The 19481-nt window shown below is 33.5% G+C and overlaps 3 protein-coding genes across 3 annotated transcripts in view; 2 read left to right on the top strand and 1 right to left on the bottom strand.

The window, feature by feature from the left end:
- LOC132702945 (ionotropic receptor 40a-like) overlaps positions 1 to 4921 on the top strand; it is a 41084-nt gene extending 36163 nt beyond the window's left edge. The window contains exons 11-15 of the mRNA XM_060671864.1: positions 111 to 349; positions 3222 to 3378; positions 3536 to 3792; positions 3852 to 4007; positions 4517 to 4921. Of these exons, the coding sequence (XP_060527847.1) occupies positions 111 to 349; positions 3222 to 3378; positions 3536 to 3792; positions 3852 to 4007; positions 4517 to 4803 (1096 nt within the window). The 3' untranslated portion in view covers positions 4804 to 4921. The remainder of the gene's footprint in view (positions 1 to 110; positions 350 to 3221; positions 3379 to 3535; positions 3793 to 3851; positions 4008 to 4516) is intronic.
- A 753-nt stretch (positions 4922 to 5674) lies between these two features.
- LOC132703113 (brahma-associated protein of 60 kDa) lies at positions 5675 to 16196 on the top strand. The gene is made up of 8 exons (XM_060672184.1): positions 5675 to 5894; positions 5951 to 6117; positions 6171 to 6449; positions 6555 to 6753; positions 8160 to 8326; positions 8381 to 8588; positions 13120 to 13326; positions 15922 to 16196. Exons 1-8 carry the CDS (start codon positions 5778 to 5780, stop codon positions 16075 to 16077), a joined length of 1500 nt encoding a protein of 499 aa, XP_060528167.1. The 5' UTR covers positions 5675 to 5777; the 3' UTR covers positions 16078 to 16196.
- Positions 16197 to 16951: 755 nt separating this feature from the next.
- The window catches only part of LOC132702915 (kinesin heavy chain), a 30460-nt gene continuing 27930 nt past the window's right edge, over positions 16952 to 19481 (bottom strand). Inside the window, exon 16 of the mRNA XM_060671773.1 lies at positions 16952 to 17928. Coding sequence (XP_060527756.1) covers positions 17924 to 17928 — 5 coding nt within the window. The 3' untranslated portion in view covers positions 16952 to 17923. The remainder of the gene's footprint in view (positions 17929 to 19481) is intronic.

The raw sequence follows: 19481 nt of genomic DNA, 5'->3' as shown, positions 1-19481 counted from the left end.
GGTTTGCAAGCATTCTTAATATCTAGAAGAGGGCTTGCTAAAATCCTTATTATTTTGATGAGTGGCTGCTGCTTCTTTGAATCTACCTTGGACAACTTTTCTAATCGCAGACTTATGACGATCTTCGAAGCAGGCATCATAACGAAAATGACCGAAAATGAGTACGAGAAACTAGGTAAACAAAAGAATATCGTCGACGTTGAAGCCCAGGAAAACGATTTACCTAATACAAAAACGGAAACCAAGAGAGCCGCTAAAGCGACGGAGGACAACGAGAAGCTCAAACCGATCAGTCTTAAAATGCTCCAAGGAACGTTTTACCTACTTTTTATAGGAAATGTGTGCGCAGGTAACTTTTTCCACAGTCAAAACCAAAATTAACCCATATATACTCTCGAGCCCATATAACAACACTTAACAATTACTTCTGTAATTTTGAGGTATTTTGCATTTCTGATCACAAAGCCAAAAATTGTTGGGGCTTCGTTCATCATTTGTTCATAATACTGAGTGAATTTCTAGTTGATCAGCAACTGAACTCCACTCATCGTTCCTAGTCAACACGGGAGAAATAATTACATTTTTCTACTCCCGTCTATAAAATAACTAATTACACACCGATCTAAGATGTTGGAAGCGTCACTTTACCACGTCAGTCTTGTTTCCCACGGATCCGAGCCACTTCGGACATTTCCGGGATTTTACCGGATGGGTTTGGGAGCAATCGGACGTTTTCGGAGATATTTTCCACGCTTTGAATTTTAACGTTTACACATTCTGACAGTCATGTCAGTGAATCTATTCGTGTTGTTTTGCGAAAATATACCCAAAAAATAGCGGTCGTAGAAAAAGTATAGTATGCAACACGTTTGGTAAATTTTTTAAGTCACTAAAGTCGTGCTATAGTTCATCTGTATAAAAGTTAGTATCTGAAACTTTGTATATATTCAGTCTCACTAAACCATTCAGACTCAGAATTAGACAATTATATTCCGAAGATGAGGTATACATCTTAATATCTTGAAGTCATGTCTAAATAACACTCTTGGAGTGCCCAATGCAATTTGGCAAGTTGTTAATAAAAATCCAACTTTGACATGTTGGGATCTTGAGAAAGGTTGGATTCCATCTATAGACAGGATTCCCATAGGAGACCAAACCCAATAGGAATAGCTAACACAAACCATAATCAATTATATCAAAATCCTAGTTTTTCCTAGTATGACCTACCAACTCCAACTATGATCTTCTATCCACAGCCATAGAACTGTGGATAAAAGATATGGAGCTCCCGCCGCTGTCAATTTGACATTTTTCAAATTCAAACGGGAATTATACTTTAGGTATCATTCTGGCTAGCGAGATTTTGCTCTTTAAAAATCGACGAGCAATTTTACGAAATAAAAACAAACGCTCGCTAGCCCTAAACAACATCAAGAGGAAGGTGATATTTAACATCAGAGAACTGCAATTGAAGATAGTACGCGCCTATGAGGAGTTCATGCGCGACGAATTTACTCAAATTTTGGAATATTTGGAGTAAACACTAATCATGGAAAAATAGAATTAAAATCGTAAAGTAGTACTTCCCGACCCAATTTCAAGATCCGTTAAAACCATACCGCTATTAGATAATATAGTTGCCCAACTACGATAAAAATTGATGTGCGGCATTAATATTTTCGTAGATTTTTTTCTAAACAGCGATTTCCACACAATTAACTCGTTTTCTCACATTTAACGAGATTTAGACATATTTTGAGAAAATACTGCCGTAAAAATATCGCATCCAAACATAATAACGAACTATCAGCGGCCATAGTGCTTGTTGAATGGAGCAAGGTCATTGAGATTTTACATGGCGCGCATGAATGGACATTCTCAGCATAAGCATGAGCTCTATATCTCTAGTGGCTCTATGGTTTAACGGTTAAATGAACTTTTGGGACGTCAAATAAATTGACGAGGCACGTTCCCTGAACGCCTAGCCGAAATGACATCGTTTGTCTTTAGCAGACACATCAAAACCAAAAGCAACCAAATCTAAGCAACACTAACCAAAAACATGTTGAGAGCATAAATTTAAAATGATTTACATTTACATGCCAACGAAGGCACCTTTGTAAATATTCTGGAGCGACGTTCGCCACCAGGTTAGATACTTTTTTCTCAGTGTATAGGCGGTGTGTTTTGGCAAGAACTTCATCAATTCATTAATTTATTCTCAATGTAAAACTAATATAAAGAAATGGTTTGTTAGAACACATTAGATTATTTGTTAGTTGGATTATTGGTTAGTTGTGTTGTATATATCATCCATATGTAAACAGGTACGTAATAAAATGCACTACAATAACTATTCACGGTTTTAATTACGTTCCTGGCTGAAATGGTTCCGTTAATTCACCCAATATTGATTTTGTGAGGCAATTTTTTCTAGAGGAAGATAGGTAGGCATTATAGTAACGGCGGTTCTTTTCTTTGCCATATACGTTAATACTATAACAGATAAATATGAAATTGTTGTTAGAAAATAACCTTTAATATGCACATGCTCGCGGCATTTCAAAACTCGTTTTTAACCAATAATCAATATGGCCGCTGACAGTACGCCTATTCGACAGATTTCAGTTTAGATGTAGTATTTTTTCGGTACTTCGTGAAAATGTGCCCAGATCCCGTCGAATTTGAAACATTGACTAGAACTTATAATGGCGATAAATATTCATGTGCATTTATAACGTGGTGTTGGTTGCACTGCTATTGTCGGCTTGTCGGGTCTCGTTTGTATAACGGTAATGGGATTATATCGGCGCAGCATCCGCACGAAAAATTCGAAAAGCTTTTGCAAGTCACGAAATGTGTTTAATTATCTTTTTTAATGAATTGTGCGCACATACGCGGTTCTCCCACCGCAATTTATCCTCCTGACAAGGTTCAACTCTAAGTATTGAAGTACTCATCAATCATTCGTACACATTTATCTGTGGCAAAAGGTTTGTTTAAAACCGCATATTATTTTAAATTAGCGCTGGCCTGTATTTGCTAATCTGTGATCCAGGTCTTAATGAAAGTGAATGTTAAATCTCTGCGTGGAGTGCTACAGGACGAGTAACGAACGCATTTTTTTAACACGAATTAATAGGTAAATTTGGAAGCTTTTTTAATAGATTTTGCTGATTAACCTTTTCTAGCCCCTATCCAATCCTTTATCGTTTCAGGTTATAAAACAATGACGTTCCTTAAAGGTAGAGCATTACACTATGTTTTCAAAGTTGCGGATAGAAAGGCAACTATGGATTTTTACAGAAATATTCTTGGTATGAAAGTATTAAGGCACGAGGAATTTAAGGAAGGTTGCGAGGCGCAATGTAATGGGTAAAGTATCTCATTTCTATAAACAGTTGTAAAGTGTCAGTAATATAGTTTTCCACCATCATTCACAACTTCATACTTTTAATCACTTCAAGTTTGCTTTTTAAATATTGGCAAGCACTTGTCTAAAATTTTTCCAAATTCGAAACCATCCTTGTAGCAAATATGACGGCAGATGGAGTAAAACGATGGTAGGTTATGGACCAGAAGATAACCATTTTGTGTTAGAACTTACCTATAATTATGGTGTTCATCACTATGAAAAAGGCAATGAGTTCTTAGGCATCACAATAAAAAGCAGTGAAATTCTTAAGAGAGCTGTTGAGCGTAAATGGCCAATTTTGGAAGGAAACACTTTAGAGGCACCCGGCGGTTATAAGTTTTTCATCATTGACGCGCCTCAGCCCACCGGTGAAGGTAAATTTCATCACTCTTTTTACAGAAAAAATGTTACTTATCATTCAAATATTGTTTAGATCCTGTCCAAAAAGTTACACTCGCTTCTTCCAGTCTGTCCAAATCAATCAACTACTGGAATGGCATTTTGGGGTTGACGATTTTTGATAGGACTGATAAATCTGTACTAGTCGGATTTGACCAAAATCAAGCAAAATTGGAGTTAAAAGAGACGGGTAAGTGTAATTGAATTTCTTATGGAATTTTTCTAAGTTAATGTAATCGTTAAAAATATTCTATAATTAGTGACATTTCAAAAACTAATCTTAAAAAAATCTAAAATAGCAAGATAAATCTCAGCAGATAAATGGGTATACAATACACTTCCATTAACTGATAATGGCAATTAATGTTTCAATGAAAATTGATAATACTGTTATAGACCTTATTCATCTCTAATAGGCGATTTTGCAGGGGAGAAAATATATAAATATCAATATTTCTGGTGTTTTGCATCATACTTTTATGTTTTTTATCTCATAATTTGCTCTTACTTTGACTGTGTATTAACCCTATTATGAAGTTAACATTTAATATTTATGTAATATCTTCTCTAGAACTTTGGGTGGACCAAGGTAAACAGCCATTGGGTGTTATACTTTCTTATGTCATGATTTGTACCTACTTTGATATATGAATTCGCCATATTATGAAATCACTATATTAACTTTGTTTCTAATGACAGATGGTCCGGTGGAGCGAAAACAGGACTACGGTCGTATCGCGTTCTCCATTCCACACGGAGAACAGGAAAAATTGGCTAAACATATCGAAGAACACAAACAGACGGTTTTGACGCCATTAATTTCTCTCGATACTCCCGGCAAAGCCACCGTCCGAGTTATTATTTTGGCCGATCCGAACGACCACGAGATTTGCTTTGTGGATGATGAACCGTTTAGGGAACTGTCTCAACCAGATTATGAGAGCGAAAAAATATTGGATAGACAAATTCAGTTGGACAAATCATAATTAACATACCCCGCTCCTTACTCAAACGTCTAAATTTTCAAATTATCGCAGTATTTTAACCCGTTATTATTTAACCGTTAACCGTTTAATTGTTAAATATATTTGTATATTGTACTAATATTTTGAGTATGTTATTTTTCCCTATCCCTTTGACGTTGATTCGATATTACGCATTAAATTCGTTAGATAATTCTATGGTCCCTCAGGTAAATTGCTTTTAATTTTGAATTGAAAATCATTATTAAATGCAATATGTGCCATTATGCTTTACCAAAGAACAGTTAATCAAAGTATAAGTTATTACTTGCATTCGCAACGTTAGCCGCGAATAACATATAACTCTTCGGAACTTGATCCCACATTTGTAGGTATCTCTAAAAGAAGAAATCGCCGGACACTCGCAGATCATTGACCGGATATGTGACATCAAGTAATTCAATACTTGACAAATTGTTACACTCCAAGTACACTTTGATGAAATCAAATTGTTGCACTCCAAGCACAATTTGATGAAGGCAAATTGTTACACTCCAAGCACACTTTGATGAATGTCACCGAATATTGCATTCATAGTCTGTGGGCAAGAGATGTGATTTTCCTCAGACTGAATCTGAGATTCAATTTCCTTTTTTTCCCTTCGCAAATATAGAACTTATAACCAGTGCGATATTCAGCTTTTTAGATGCTTGTGCTTTTTTGTGACTTGTTTGGTTGATTATTCACCTATCAGTATGACGAAAGTTCCAATTTCTCCTCGTGTCGGTCATGGGCTTGGGTCCTCAGATAGTTTTCTTAACGGACTGTAAAAGTAGAAAAGAAGAAGACCTTATTTTCCGTAGAACAATTAAATTTCAGTATTCTATGGACTTATTCGAGTAAATGTTTACGCCGGTGATTTTTGATTTATACATTAGTGACAAATTGAAATTGTATACCGTAAATTAGAACGATTAAATTTCAAAAACGCTATTAATATGGCGCAGCGATTTCCCGGACCGGGTCCAAGCCCTGGTCCAAGCGGACCCCAACCTCAAAGGTACCAACAGCCTCAAAATCCTGGAATGCGACAATATTCGCAGCCCAATTTTCCGGTAATGTTCGATTTTTGTTGTTTCCGTATTAATTTATATCGTAATGAACACTATAGCGAACTGGATATAATACGCCGCCACCCAATATGAACACTAGCGGAGGAACTATGATCCAAAGAAGCTCCAGAGCTCCGTATTCTCCAATGCAAGGAAACCAAATTCCTGGTTCTCAACAGTCGGCAAAGCGATCTTCAGACAACAGAAATTCAGTTCAACAGAAAAGGTGTCCTACCTATATGGTATAGTATCAAAATGCAATATTTATTTTGTTTTTAGTGAATATGGTCATAACACAAGCAAGAAAAAGAAGAAGCTTGCCGACAAAATTTTGCCGCAAAAAGTAAGAGATCTAGTGCCTGAGAGTCAAGCTTACATGGATCTATTGGCATTTGAACGAAAGCTAGACGCTACTATAATGCGGAAACGTCTTGACATTCAAGAAGCTTTAAAAAGGCCCATGAAACAAAAAAGAAAATTAAGGATTTTTATTTCCAACACATTTTATCCTGCAAAAGAGCCCTGCGCGGATGGACCTGATGGGCCAGGGCAAGAGGGGTAAATATTTAGTTGCATTATAAGAAATATGCATTTTGCCACTTTATAACTTCTGAATCATTAATTTTTGCTCACTAAATGTTACAGAATGCTTAATTTGTCTAGGTCTGTTGCTTCATGGGAACTTCGAGTTGAAGGGCGACTTTTGGACGATCCCAAAAATGATCCAAATAAAGTGAAGCGTAAGTTTTCTTCTTTTTTCAAGTCTCTAGTGATCGAGCTTGATAAGGAATTATATGGTCCCGATAATCACCTTGTGGAGTGGCATCGTACCCTGTCCACTCAGGAAACCGACGGGTTTCAGGTAAGGTTGGATAGTTTTTTAAATGCAAAATTACTCAAAATTTTAGTTTAGAAGTTTTGTTGTAGGAAAAATTCTCTAATTTATTGTTTTTGCTAAAACAGTCTACTTGAGTTATGTGTATCATTGCATTAAAGTTCTGATAGTCTTCACAAATCAGTTACCTAAGCCAAAAGCAAAGTCCTTATGTTAATCTCCACTCTAGTTATTTTTCACTCTGCATTGTTTTAAAAATAGAAATTACAAAGGAGGAAAGTTTTAATTAGATAATTAATTAATTAAAAAATTTTCCATAATGAAACAGCCTAATACTTATTTTTAAAAATTTTAATGATTGTATTAATGATATAATAATCTCTTAAACAACATGGAGTTTATTTCTTCTTAAAGTTCAACTATATCATTAAATTCTCTTTATAAACCAATATTGTTTTTTTTTGTATATTGAGTTGTTAGTTACAAAATTCCTAAATTAAAAAGTCGTATCAAAAAGCTTATTAATGTTTAATGATTTTTTGGAAAGGGCTCGTCTGATGAAAGTTTTTGATCAGAGCTTATGAATTGAGGATTCCATTTCCTACAAAAATATATTCAGATAAACATTTTTACCTCAATCGTTTGGCAGTTTTGACTCAATAATGAGATCATAACAAAAAAATTGAAAATGCAATTTACCTCTTGTCATTAATATTAAAGATATTATAGATATAATTGTCATAAAACAAAATAGTCGATTTGTACTTGCTTTACTTGGGTCAAACATTTCTTACGTTTAAGTGTTCAAAGTTGACTAAGGGCGATCTACTGGTAATTTTCGTCCCACAATGGAATTTACAGCTAATGGACAGGCCGTTAGGCGATTAAGGGTTATATTATTAAACAATATTTTCCTTTAAGTATTATCTTCTTTTTTTTAATGTTTTAAAAATATTTATTGATCAGAAAATAGCAGTATGTATTTTTTCCGTAGTATTATTTCAAAATAGTTTTATATTACACATATTTACTTAAATATGTACATTTATTTTTTTTTTTGACAACTAAATCAGTAATTAAGGAATATCATGTCATACAAATAATGAAAACAAATTAAGAATTTTCCTAATTGGATGGAATCATCATATTCATATATTTCTATATTTTTCACAGATGGAAGGAAGTATGTGTATGGGTGCTGATCCGGGTATCCCTTCGTTGTTTAATCCTATTTTTATATTTACACAGTGAACGCTAACATATGAAACAAATTCATTTAAAAATCAGGTATTGAATTTCGAGAAAACTGCTCACACACATCCATATTTTTTTTTCCGTGACTTTTTCAGTGACCCATTTATTAAACACTCCTGACTCAAATGCCGTTTACCGCAATTTTTGCATAATATACTTTTAATTAAAGTGCATTCCAGGTTAAAAGACCGGGAGATAAAAACGTTCGATGCACAATACTGCTTCTTCTCGACTATCAGCCGCTCCAGTTCAAGCTGGATCCCAGGCTGGCCCGTTTATTAGGCGTACACACTCAAACTCGTCCCGTTATAATTTCCGCATTGTGGCAATACATCAAGACCCATAAGTGAGTCGCATTCCTTAAGCTAAAGATTATATCGCGCGGACTTTGACTTTTCAGACTGCAAGATACGCACGAGAGGGAGTACATCCTGTGCGATAAGTACTTGGAGCAAATTTTTAACTGCTCGAAAATGAAATTCGCCGAAATTCCCCAAAGATTGAATCCGTTGCTTCACCCGCCAGATCCAATAGTCATCAATCACGTGATTTCGGTGGAAGGAGGGGCAGAGAGCAAGCAAACCGCCTGTTACGATATCGATGTTGAAGTAAGTGTGTATATATATTGCCCTTCTGGCACTTGTACAAATGGTGACTATGTGGCATATATTTACATATACATTTGCAGTAAAACTACATTTCTCTAGCACCCAACAGTATTGCCATATTTCAAGCTAATTTCTGTATTAGCTTACACAATTTCGCGCTCTGTCGCTGAGCGTATCTTTGAAAATGAATGAATTCATTTCCGTGATTATTTTACAAACTTTTTAAGAGGATAGAGACCGACATAAATTATTAGGTTTCCTAATTGTTATATTTTGACACCAAAGCGATTGAAATAAAAATTCTTTACAGTTAACTTTTTTTAATCGGGCTTAGTTTTAGCTAAAAGGGAAAGTAAATATTCACTCCATTTAGGTCTTATTTTTTAGATACAGGTATTTAAAACTCTTAAATACAGGCATTTCATTACAACATATAAGTATGAAAATAAAGTTACTATTACCTAACACTATTTTTTAACATAGCGGTAAGTATTAAATACGAATGTTTTAACACGAACCCAATTAACACCTTCGAAAGAATTATGTTTTTTAATAAATATTTCGCATTCCTGCTTTCTCGGAGCTTTTTTATTGTCAATAGCATTCCTAAAATGTTTTTTCATTTTTTTTGTCTTTGTGCTAAAAAGAGATTTTTTTAATAAAGTAAGTAGAATAGCTTTGATCCTTTTCTAGACTTACACCCAGCTTTCTTATTTTGCTCCACTTCCTCCACCAATTCCGTATCTGAATCCGATATTTTACTATCGCCAACAACACAATTATTTCCTAAAAATTATTTTAAGGCTGAAATCATCTAACAAATTGTTTTTGACAAACCAGAATTCTTCTTAAAGTTTCTTCTCATAGAAATAATTTTTGCAGTAGCTATTTCCTCATCTGAGTCAATTTCTGTATCCGACACCTTATAGGTGCTATCGAAATTGTCGGAGTTTTGTACTTCCTCTAAAAAAATGTTGGCAATCTTTTTAGACGAAATGAAGAAATAAATGATCTCAGATAAATCCGAAAGTTGATAACTACAAGGATAATTTTTTCGAGGTCAATGTTCTTTATTATGGAGAAAGGGACAAAATATTGCGTTGAACTTTGGGTACTGAAAATACCTACATGAAAACCATTCATACCTTCATCATTAAAGCAACTTTGTGTGCCCGATGTTGAGGGTACATTCTCCTTGTCTGCGTCTAAATTGGCGTCTGGGACATCTATCATGTCAATTTCAATTTCATCCAAGTTGTAATTCTTAAACTTATCCATGTTTTTTTGCTCCATTAGTTGAAGAATTTTAGTTACTTTGGCAATTTGGTAAACATCTTGTAGAAGCCTGAAAATAACATTATTGGTTTTATTTTTACAAAACTCTAATGTTCTGGAAAAACGTACGATTGAAAACTTACTTATAAAACTGTTCATGAGTTTTGGTGGTGTGTCCCATAAATTTCGCTAATTGATCTACTTCATTTCCTCTTAAATTAAGGACTTGTGTGACATTTGTGATGTGTTTTCTTAGTCTAGAAGACTTTAGTAGTTGGGGGTTTTGTACCCCACTCAGTTTCCGTATTTTCGTATAGCAGTACACCCATCTATCCATCTTGATGAATTTGGAAATGTAAAAAAATATGTATTTTGAGAATCAAACCATTCAGGAATATTTGTTCTGATCTTGTAAATAGTTTGATAAAACTGTTGCAATGTTTTCGGTAACATAATAGTTACAGGCCTTCTTCCCTTTCCTATAGCAGTAATACCTTTATAATGTCTAGTCAGCAATTTTCCATTTTCAGAGAGAGCCATTGTCATTTCGTTTTGAGTTGACAGATCAACCTCGTTTTCTATTTGTTCTCTATTAGAATTTAGATCTAGGTATTGTATATCACCTACTCTCTTCCTATTATGAAGAATTGTCTGTATGAGCGCTGTTTCAGCTAATATTTTGTAGTCTGCCTGGTTTTTTATTAACTCTAGTTTTGCAACTGCTTCATGACCTTTTTCCTCTACAAACTTACGCAAAATCATAACGCTTTCTGTTAGTGGCAATAGTTTTGGTTTTAAGGCGGTGGATGCGTTTAAATTTTTGGTTGCCAAACTTCCAACTTCGATGGTCCATTGCGACTCAACCAAAGTTTTAAAACGTTCTAAATTCTTCAGAACTTTTTCAACACAGCATTTTGTTGGGATCATATTTTTTTTCCGCATCAGTAGTTTCATAGCAAGAGCGGTTATGTTTTTAATAGTAGTTCCAAAATGCAACGCTAAAGAAGCAGCCCCAAACGTTTTAGTATCTGCATCGTATCGAGATATGGCTTTGACTGCTTCAACTATATCATAGAAGCTTTCTGGTTTTAATGTTGAAAGCATATCGGTATAATCACCGAGCTTTTTAATTTCTAACAAAAATCTTGCACATTCTCGCAGTTTATTAGAGATGTGATACAAACTGCGCCGCCCCCTATTTTTTTTGAGAAGATCTTCTCAATAGTGCGCTATCAGAATGTCATTAATGGCTGTGTTTGTTATATCGTCTGAAATCATTTTGCTAAATATTTCCTTTGTTACTGACATCTTGGTTAAATATTTGCCATACGTTTTTTTGGAAGCAGCATAAGCAATTGATTCACTCAAATGTCGAGTAAATTTTTTCGAGTCTTGATTAGGATTTGCGAAACATCTTCTAATATGCCGGCTTAAATAGGATTTTGTTAAAAAAGCGTTACTTTTGGTTATCACTCACTTTTTCGGATTTATATTCCCCCTCAATGAAGATTCAATATTTCACTGATTTCTCAACAGAACAAGTAAATGTTTTCGTTGTGAGGTTCCTTTACCTAATTCTAGGAACTCCTTTACCTCCCGTTCAGTGGAATGTATTCTCTCGAGGTGTCGCCCAAAGTGTTTTGATACTATATTTGCATCACAGAATTTGCATGTTGTTTTTTTATATTTGTTCAACCATGGTGAACAGTAAACATCAAATTCCTAATAAATAAATTTTATTATAAAACCTAATTAAAATAAAAAATGAAACTAGGCTCTGAAAGACCCTACTTTTTTTAAATTGTATTAAAATTTTCTCTTTATAACGTTAAAGTATGTTTTTTACCTTTACTTTTTTATAATTTGTTGTGTTTATTTCTTTTTGCAAGCGTTTGTGTCCATTTTTTTCATTGCCTGCTGGTGACTTTCTGTTTGATGTATTGAATGTATTGTCACCATTTTGGGTATGAACCACAACATTTTCATCTGCAGCATCTTTGTCTGTATCGTTTCATGTTTTATCACTTCGAGTTTTAAGTTTTTTAGTATTGATATCACTTGGAAGAATCTTCCCGAGTTCACCAGAGTTCTTATTCTATAAGATTAACTTGTAATTAAATATCATTGAAAAAAAAAACAGACTAGCATCACAAACATTTTTAACATACTTACGGTGAGATAATAATCGTCTATAGTATTTGGCTCAATATGTAGTTGAATATTTCCGTCGGTATTCTACAATAAAAGAATTCAATAATAATTCCTTTCGACGGAGTTAGAAAATAAACAAATTATAAACTACCTACTAACCTGTTTAATACAATCTTGTCCATCGTCATTTTCATTATCACTGTTTTCTGTTCTATCCACAGGTAAAATTTTATCAAATAAATTGATTGGTTGGGTAATGTTCTCTAGCGCGCTATGTAAGTTTATAGTGTAAAAATCTTCTCGCCCCTTTAATGGTCATTAAAAAGTGAAGACTTGGGGTGAAAATATGTATTACTACAGCGGTCAAGAGAAAAATGCTAGAAACTAATTTTAAGTTTCTAGAATGTTCGCCAGGTGGCGCAATCGCATGCTTGAATTTTAATCTCGTTTTGTGTTTTATCTTTTAAGGGAAAGTGGTGACGGTGTTCAACCATTCTCGGAAAATTTTGAAATTGTTTTCTTTGCACTTTTATAAATGTGGCTTTGCGTTTTTAAAAACGCGCCCTTACCCCCCTCCCCCAAATTTCAAATCCATAGCTTGAAATTTTCCCGAAAAAAAGATGGACGCCGCTGTTTGAAATTGCTCAATATAAAAGCCAAAAGCAGAAAATTTAGAAACAGCCTATTTTTATACTAGCATAGATACTGTTTTCCTTGTATTTCTTTATTCTTTATTGGTGATTTCACATAAAAAAATTACTATAGTTTGCAAGTAAAATTGGGAATGGTTGCGTTATTTTTATATGAGATTGCATTGTATTTTTTATGTTGGTATTGTTTTAAAAAAATAGTTCGTTTGGTATAGTTCGCGATTCCGGGAAATATTAAATAACAATTAGGTTTTAATGTTGCTAGAAAAGTAAATAAATAAATAAAAAACACTGGCTGCGACATTACACTTTAAATGTTATAAAAATGGATGTTATCGTAATGCAATACCATATCAGTTATTAACTAGATCATAGAAGGAAAAGGACAGATACTTTTAAATACAGTATTGAAGACAAGTTAACATTATTCTTTGATAAATTACGTACACTTTTAGGTCGATGATACGCTAAAAACGCAGATGAACAATTTCCTGTTGAGCACGGCCAGCCAGCAGGAAATCCAAGGTCTGGATTCGAAAATCCACGAAACGGTGGACACCATTAATCAGCTGAAGACGAACCGCGAGTTCTTCCTTAGTTTCGCAAAGGATCCCCAACAATTTATTCACAAGTGGATCGTGTCCCAAACTCGCGACTTGAAGGTGAGAATTAACCGTTTTTATTTTTTCGAGAACAATAATGAACGAATCCGAGGGTGGCACCAGTAAGTTAAAATACCAAATAACCATTTTTTTAGCTTTGAAATGTTTCAGGGCCATCTTGTTCCTATTATTTGGAATATCTTTCAAAGTGTAGCATTTAAAATGGCTAGAGATCGATGTTGAGAGAGCCAAATATATTACTAAGATATTGATATAACAAGAAACAAAAACAGAATTTACAGTATTATTCTGAACTAACCAAAACAAAAATTTTATTTAAAAAAAAGGGTGACATTTCGCCTGGCATCATCAGATCTATGAAAGTATGAAATATCAACCATAAATCCATATCATACCACACACATGTATAACAACTATTCAAAATTAATCGGAATAAACATATATTGAAAAAGGGAAAAATTAGCAAAAATCACTTATAAATTTTAAAAAAAGATCAGTCATCTATTTAAATATGTTGCAAACTATCTCATATTGTTAAAAGTAAAATGGGAGTTGAGGAGTTGCAGGTCATTAAAGCATATGGCATCTTGGTTTTTCAGCACTTTACTGGTTTCCAACGTTTGTAAAAGATCGAGCTTGTCACATGTTTGCAGAACGCTTATGGTATCTGATGGGAACAAGTGGTTCTCTGATAGTAATTGCTTTTTTTCCACTGTAATACTATTTACAAATCTATTGGTTGGCGATTGCTTTTTTTTTCACTGTAATACTATTTACAAATCTATTGGTTGGCGTCGGTTGTTGATGAATCGAAGCAGAAAGTTACAAGATCACTGACTGAAAATAGTAAAATTACTGACTTTTCTATTACGTTATTGCTAGTTTTCATAAAATACCCCATAATATAAAAACTAGATCAAATCAGTAAGACTCTTCTACCTCTGCATCTTGAAATTTGTTCCATCTTGTCCACATTTGTATTCAACACCCTTCCAAATATGATTCATGGAAAATCTATGTTTATTTTCTACCAAGAATAACATTCAAAAGTTCGAAACACTAACCTCATAACAAGTAAAACCATCAAACTTTTTATCAACTACTAAACACTGGTAAATTTATCATCACACCAAGTTCCTGAGACTGCAAGCTTTTGAGAATAAGGCCGTCGACATCCTCCCTCTAAAACCAAAATTATAGAAGCTCTACATTGATAATACTTGAACTCATGATTAAGAATTTCTCTGAGATTTTATTCACCATTTAAACTCTATTCACCCTAACAAACGTTTTACCATTAAATTAGAAACCAATACTAATCTCCCATTCTCAGATATTCTTATTAATAGAAAATCAGACCTAACATTGGAGCCGTAAGACTATCTGAATCCGAATCACTGAACCCAGAATTAGAACACCTAACATAAGAGCTGATAATAATTATATTAAGTGTTCCATCACAAAATACACTTCACCACAAATTTCCAATTTTCCGTGTCTTGCCACTGTGTGCCTTCCAAAACATTGCTGACCACATATCATCTTCTGTCCATCAAAGACAAAATTCCATTTGAGACTCCAGGAGTTTACAGCATTCCATGCATATGCGGTAAAGAATGCATTGGTGAGATCGGACGAAAAATATCAACTAGGCTCAAAGACCCTTAAAGACTTTGACAAATAAACTCATCTGCCAAACATCAAATCTTATTTCACCAAACTAAAATTAATACATGTAATAAATTTCTCAACAATCATACAATTTTAACTGCGACTCAGGCCTTTACATTTCACCAATATGGGAATCAGTCATCAGGGACAACATCCATGTCCCTCCTTTATCTTTGCTCCTCTCAAACAGTATAAAGCAAGTACAGGGTAGAATGCCAATGCTCTGACGAAGCCAACAGGACGCAGTCCATGAGATTTGTAAATAGTATGAAGGTAAGTGATTGGCAAAAGTTGACTGTGTTACTGTTGTGTTTTAAGAATTGATGTTTGTGTTCTTTGTTCCTTTGCTAAATTTTTCTGCTTTACTGCTGGACATTCTGCACATTTTATTATTATTATATTATTTACCAGAAGGCAGCAATACAATACAATACCAGCTGGCCTTAGTCTTAACGAGAGCTTTCAAATCTTGTCTTAAATGAACACGCTATTCATATGGAATACATTATGGGACAATTTATATCTGTAATACACTTTGTTATAGTGTAGTATTCATAAATTAACGACAGTAAATTGATGGTAAATAATTGTGTATTATAAGCTTTTCTAGACAAAGGTATATTAAAAAGCCTGTGAAGAAGAGGGCGGAAGCTAGCGAATTTATTGCTTAAGAGTGTTTGTGTCAAATTCATTGGGTATTGTAGATTTTCCATAAATTTCGAATTCAATTTTGATCTTATTACTGATTAATTACAGATCCAAAAAAAGGAAAACAGTTATTATTCTCTAGTTCCCAGGTGAATTCAATTTTAGAGCTTAAAATGTTGTCGGAAATAAGGTTATCATAAAAAATGGCACATATATACCTCGCTCAAAAAAGGAGACAAGCATGATCCCATTCCATATTAATAATTGTTTACATGTGAATTTCCATTAGATTGGAATTTGTTTTATTCATTTCAGACAATGACAGATGTCGTAGGCAACCCAGAGGAGGAACGCAGATCTGATTTCTTTTATCAACCCTGGGCTCAAGAGGCCGTGTGTCGTTACTTTTATACTAAAGTCCAGCAGAAACGGGCCGAGTTGGAACAGGCACTGGGAATTCGTAACAACTAAACGATGTATCACATAATATTAAGTACTAAAAGGGTGTTCTAAAAGATTTGCCTGGTTGTTGGACTGGGTGACTCTTTATTCTGTTTCTGTAGTAATTGATAAAATAAAATTCAAATTGATGATTATTGTTTTTGTTTCACAAAAGTGTATGATGGGCTGATTTGAAATTAAGTGATAAGTAATATAAGCCCTCTTTTTTAATACTTATTAGTTTTTAAAAATGCCAATAGTTATAACTAATACTTTGCTTACACCGAGTAGGCAATTAGGGGCATTTGGGCCCTATCACGAAAGCCAATTATCATAAAGGCTTGAGGTGAAAAAAACCTCTTGTTTTTGAATGATATGTGGTGCATGGACGAAGTTGGAACCTTTTGCCAAAGTGTGCTTTTGGATAGAAGATAAATGTAGATTTTCAGCTGTCATGAATCAAACTTGAAAGGGCTTTGAATTTGAATAGGAAAAAGTCTTGGGTAATTCTTTACTATACATTTGTAAGAGATTAAATCATGCAGTGATGGCAAGATAACTATCAGTCAGGTTATTCACACACTTTCAAGTAAACTTTATTTTTCAGTTTTCTATGAAGTTAATGATCTAAAGCTTATTTTCCTTATTTTTCAGTGAATAGGGTTTTTTAACATCTGATAAGGTTATACTGTGGGATTAGTGCTCAAAATAAAATAAAACTAAAGGAAATCATTACGTAGATAATTTTATTTTTGACTTGTGTAAACACGGTCTATATTTGGCGCCAATAAATAATAATTGTTGCCTAAAATTAAAAAATAGATATTTCTATTTGCAATACACTTTAAGAATTGCAATCTTTTTGACGGGAATACGAAACATGAAAAGCAATGAAACTCCTGGATTAATTTTAAAATATTTAATTATTTGCTGTTACATCATGAAAAACTATTGTAAGGATAGGGCAATTGTATCGTACGAACGTTAAAACCCAATAGACGAAGCTATAAATTTAGCAAGATATTTCACGACAGTGCGGATATACATACAATTTCATTTAGTTATCTAATTCATATATTTTGCTGTTACCCTGTACATACAAAAAATTGATCTCATATTATTAATTTTATAAAATCTGCAATTTAAACTAAATAGTCGTTTTGCTTGATCTCTCAATTCGTTTCCTAGAGTAGCTTCGAACTTGCATCCAGACAAGCCAGCACTCCAAACGATAAAACTACGTGTATAAAAATCGAATATGCGGAAACAATGAAAAAAAAAACACCAAAAAAAAAACAATAATACAAAAAATACAACTATACAGAACAATAGGAAATAATTTAATTTATCGCACTGAACTTACTCTTTTCTGTACACTCCAAACGGGAAGGGAACGTTTTCTAGTTTTTTTTTTTTAAATTAGAGATATATCGAAGCAATAAATTACGTGGTTTAGTCAACAGTTAAAGCAACTAGTTTTTAATACACAACTCTAGGTGTCTTAAAATTGCTAAACATACACCGATAAAAATAATTTTATTACTAGCCGTAGTCAGAAAAAACTCTATATATAATTTCACAAGTTATAAGTACGACCTGCGTTAAATTATATTTAGAGGTCCGGGCGACGAGATTTCCAGTATAAAAAGCCGCAGGAAATGTTTTGGGCATTAATCTCAAATATGTGCATCTTAAGTCTAAAATTAAATAAGCGGTAAGCATAGAACTGGTTTGTGGTGATATTTTTTTGACATCACCACGTACTGGGATATGGATGTTTACAGCAATATTTTTGGTATTGTATTTGCGTATTGTATTCTATATAAGGATTACAGCACCCCCTGGCGTTGACCTATTGCGGTGTGACGTATCGCGTTCAATCTGCAAAAATAAAACGAAAGTTTTAAGGCCTGCGTCCGGCCCTGTCCGCGACCCGATTCACGAGCTATCGAAATGTCGATGACCTGTGACTGATTGAAAAAAAATAACACCTAGAAGGGAGTAAACAGAAAACTTAAAGGAGCCCTAACAACCACGTTTTCATATTCTCATTTTTTTTTATTTCATCATTTTATGTTTTTGTTACAGCACTTTTAGAAATATCTAAAAAATGTGCAATTACCAACTTTTTCCTCATTTTAAATACACCATCATTTTTTTGTCTAAAATCAGGTGAAAAGTAATGACGACTGAGTATGATAAATAACTGTTTTTACACAACATTAACACTTTAGAATTAAGACTGAATAATTATGAAAAGTTTCGATACTTATTTCCAACCACAAATCCTTTATCGCAAAAAAAGCGTTACAAACCTTAACTTCCTTTACATCTGTTCAAAATAATACAAAAGTATATCAGCGGCTTTTCTTAATGTAAAGAAATTAAAAAAACACTAACTTCAAACATTAATAATAATATTAACAGTTTTTTCCGTGTATATTTTTTGTTAAATTCGCGACAAATTTTATGGCACAGGCCTTAATTAAATTACAACTTGGCGAAAAAGTGTAATTATTTTCAATTCCAGCCATTTTGTCGCACGACTGACAAAGAGAATTACTATGGCATACTCGTCAATAGCCTGGCATTGTTTCGTCCCAGGCTACTGGACTAATTTAAATCAAAACGGTGATTATTCTCTGCACATATATCTAAAAAATGGCTAAAAATGCGTATAGGATAAGTTAATATTTGTTACTCAGAATTACATTTCGAACTTACTAAAACAAACTTATCAAAAAGTTACCTTTTTTTGGTGCTTTTTGGACAGCTCCGTGGTCGAAGTTATTCATCAATAAATCTTGCTTCTAAGTTGTTTGTACATATTGAAAAATTTCATTTTAAACAAACATTTTTTACAGAAAATATCAAATATCTCAGAAACTGTTGTTTTAAATATGGGGTACCTTCAATAAAAGTTGTTCAGAATTTTATTTGGAATCCAAAAATGGAACAGCAAAGCTGATATTCACCACGGCTACATGACATATTTGAAAATATTTTTAAAAGGTGTCACTAACAGCTACTCATATAGTATACAAATCCCAAAATTCTGAATATTCACCTTGACATCCAGCGAGTAGGCCACCGAGTATGTTATTTCATGTTTTCGATTCCCCGGAAAATTATCGACATATTTCGTGTACCCTATACCTAAATTTATGTATGTCAAAAATGGCGTTTGCAGACCAAACAATGCAATATCTGCACATTTTTTCCATAGGGAATCCTTTCAAATTTTACTCTATTAACTTACTCTATAGAAACTGAGAAAATGTAAATGGAAAAGACAACAAACTTAATAATCATTAAATAATTAATAATAATAATGAAAAATGTCAGTTGAAATGAAATTGAAAAAACTGTAGATTTTTTTTAATGGAATCACATATTTTTATAATCCTATTCTATAAAGAATTAAAAATTAGGTT

The sequence above is a fragment of the Cylas formicarius genome, unplaced genomic scaffold (assembly GCF_029955315.1).
Source record: "Cylas formicarius isolate icCylForm1 unplaced genomic scaffold, icCylForm1.1 PGA_scaffold_6__28_contigs__length_40554024, whole genome shotgun sequence".
Lineage (NCBI taxonomy): Eukaryota > Metazoa > Arthropoda > Insecta > Coleoptera > Brentidae > Cylas > Cylas formicarius.
The sequence above is the reverse complement of the archived record's forward strand: the minus strand, read 5'-3'. Positions and strand labels throughout refer to the sequence as shown.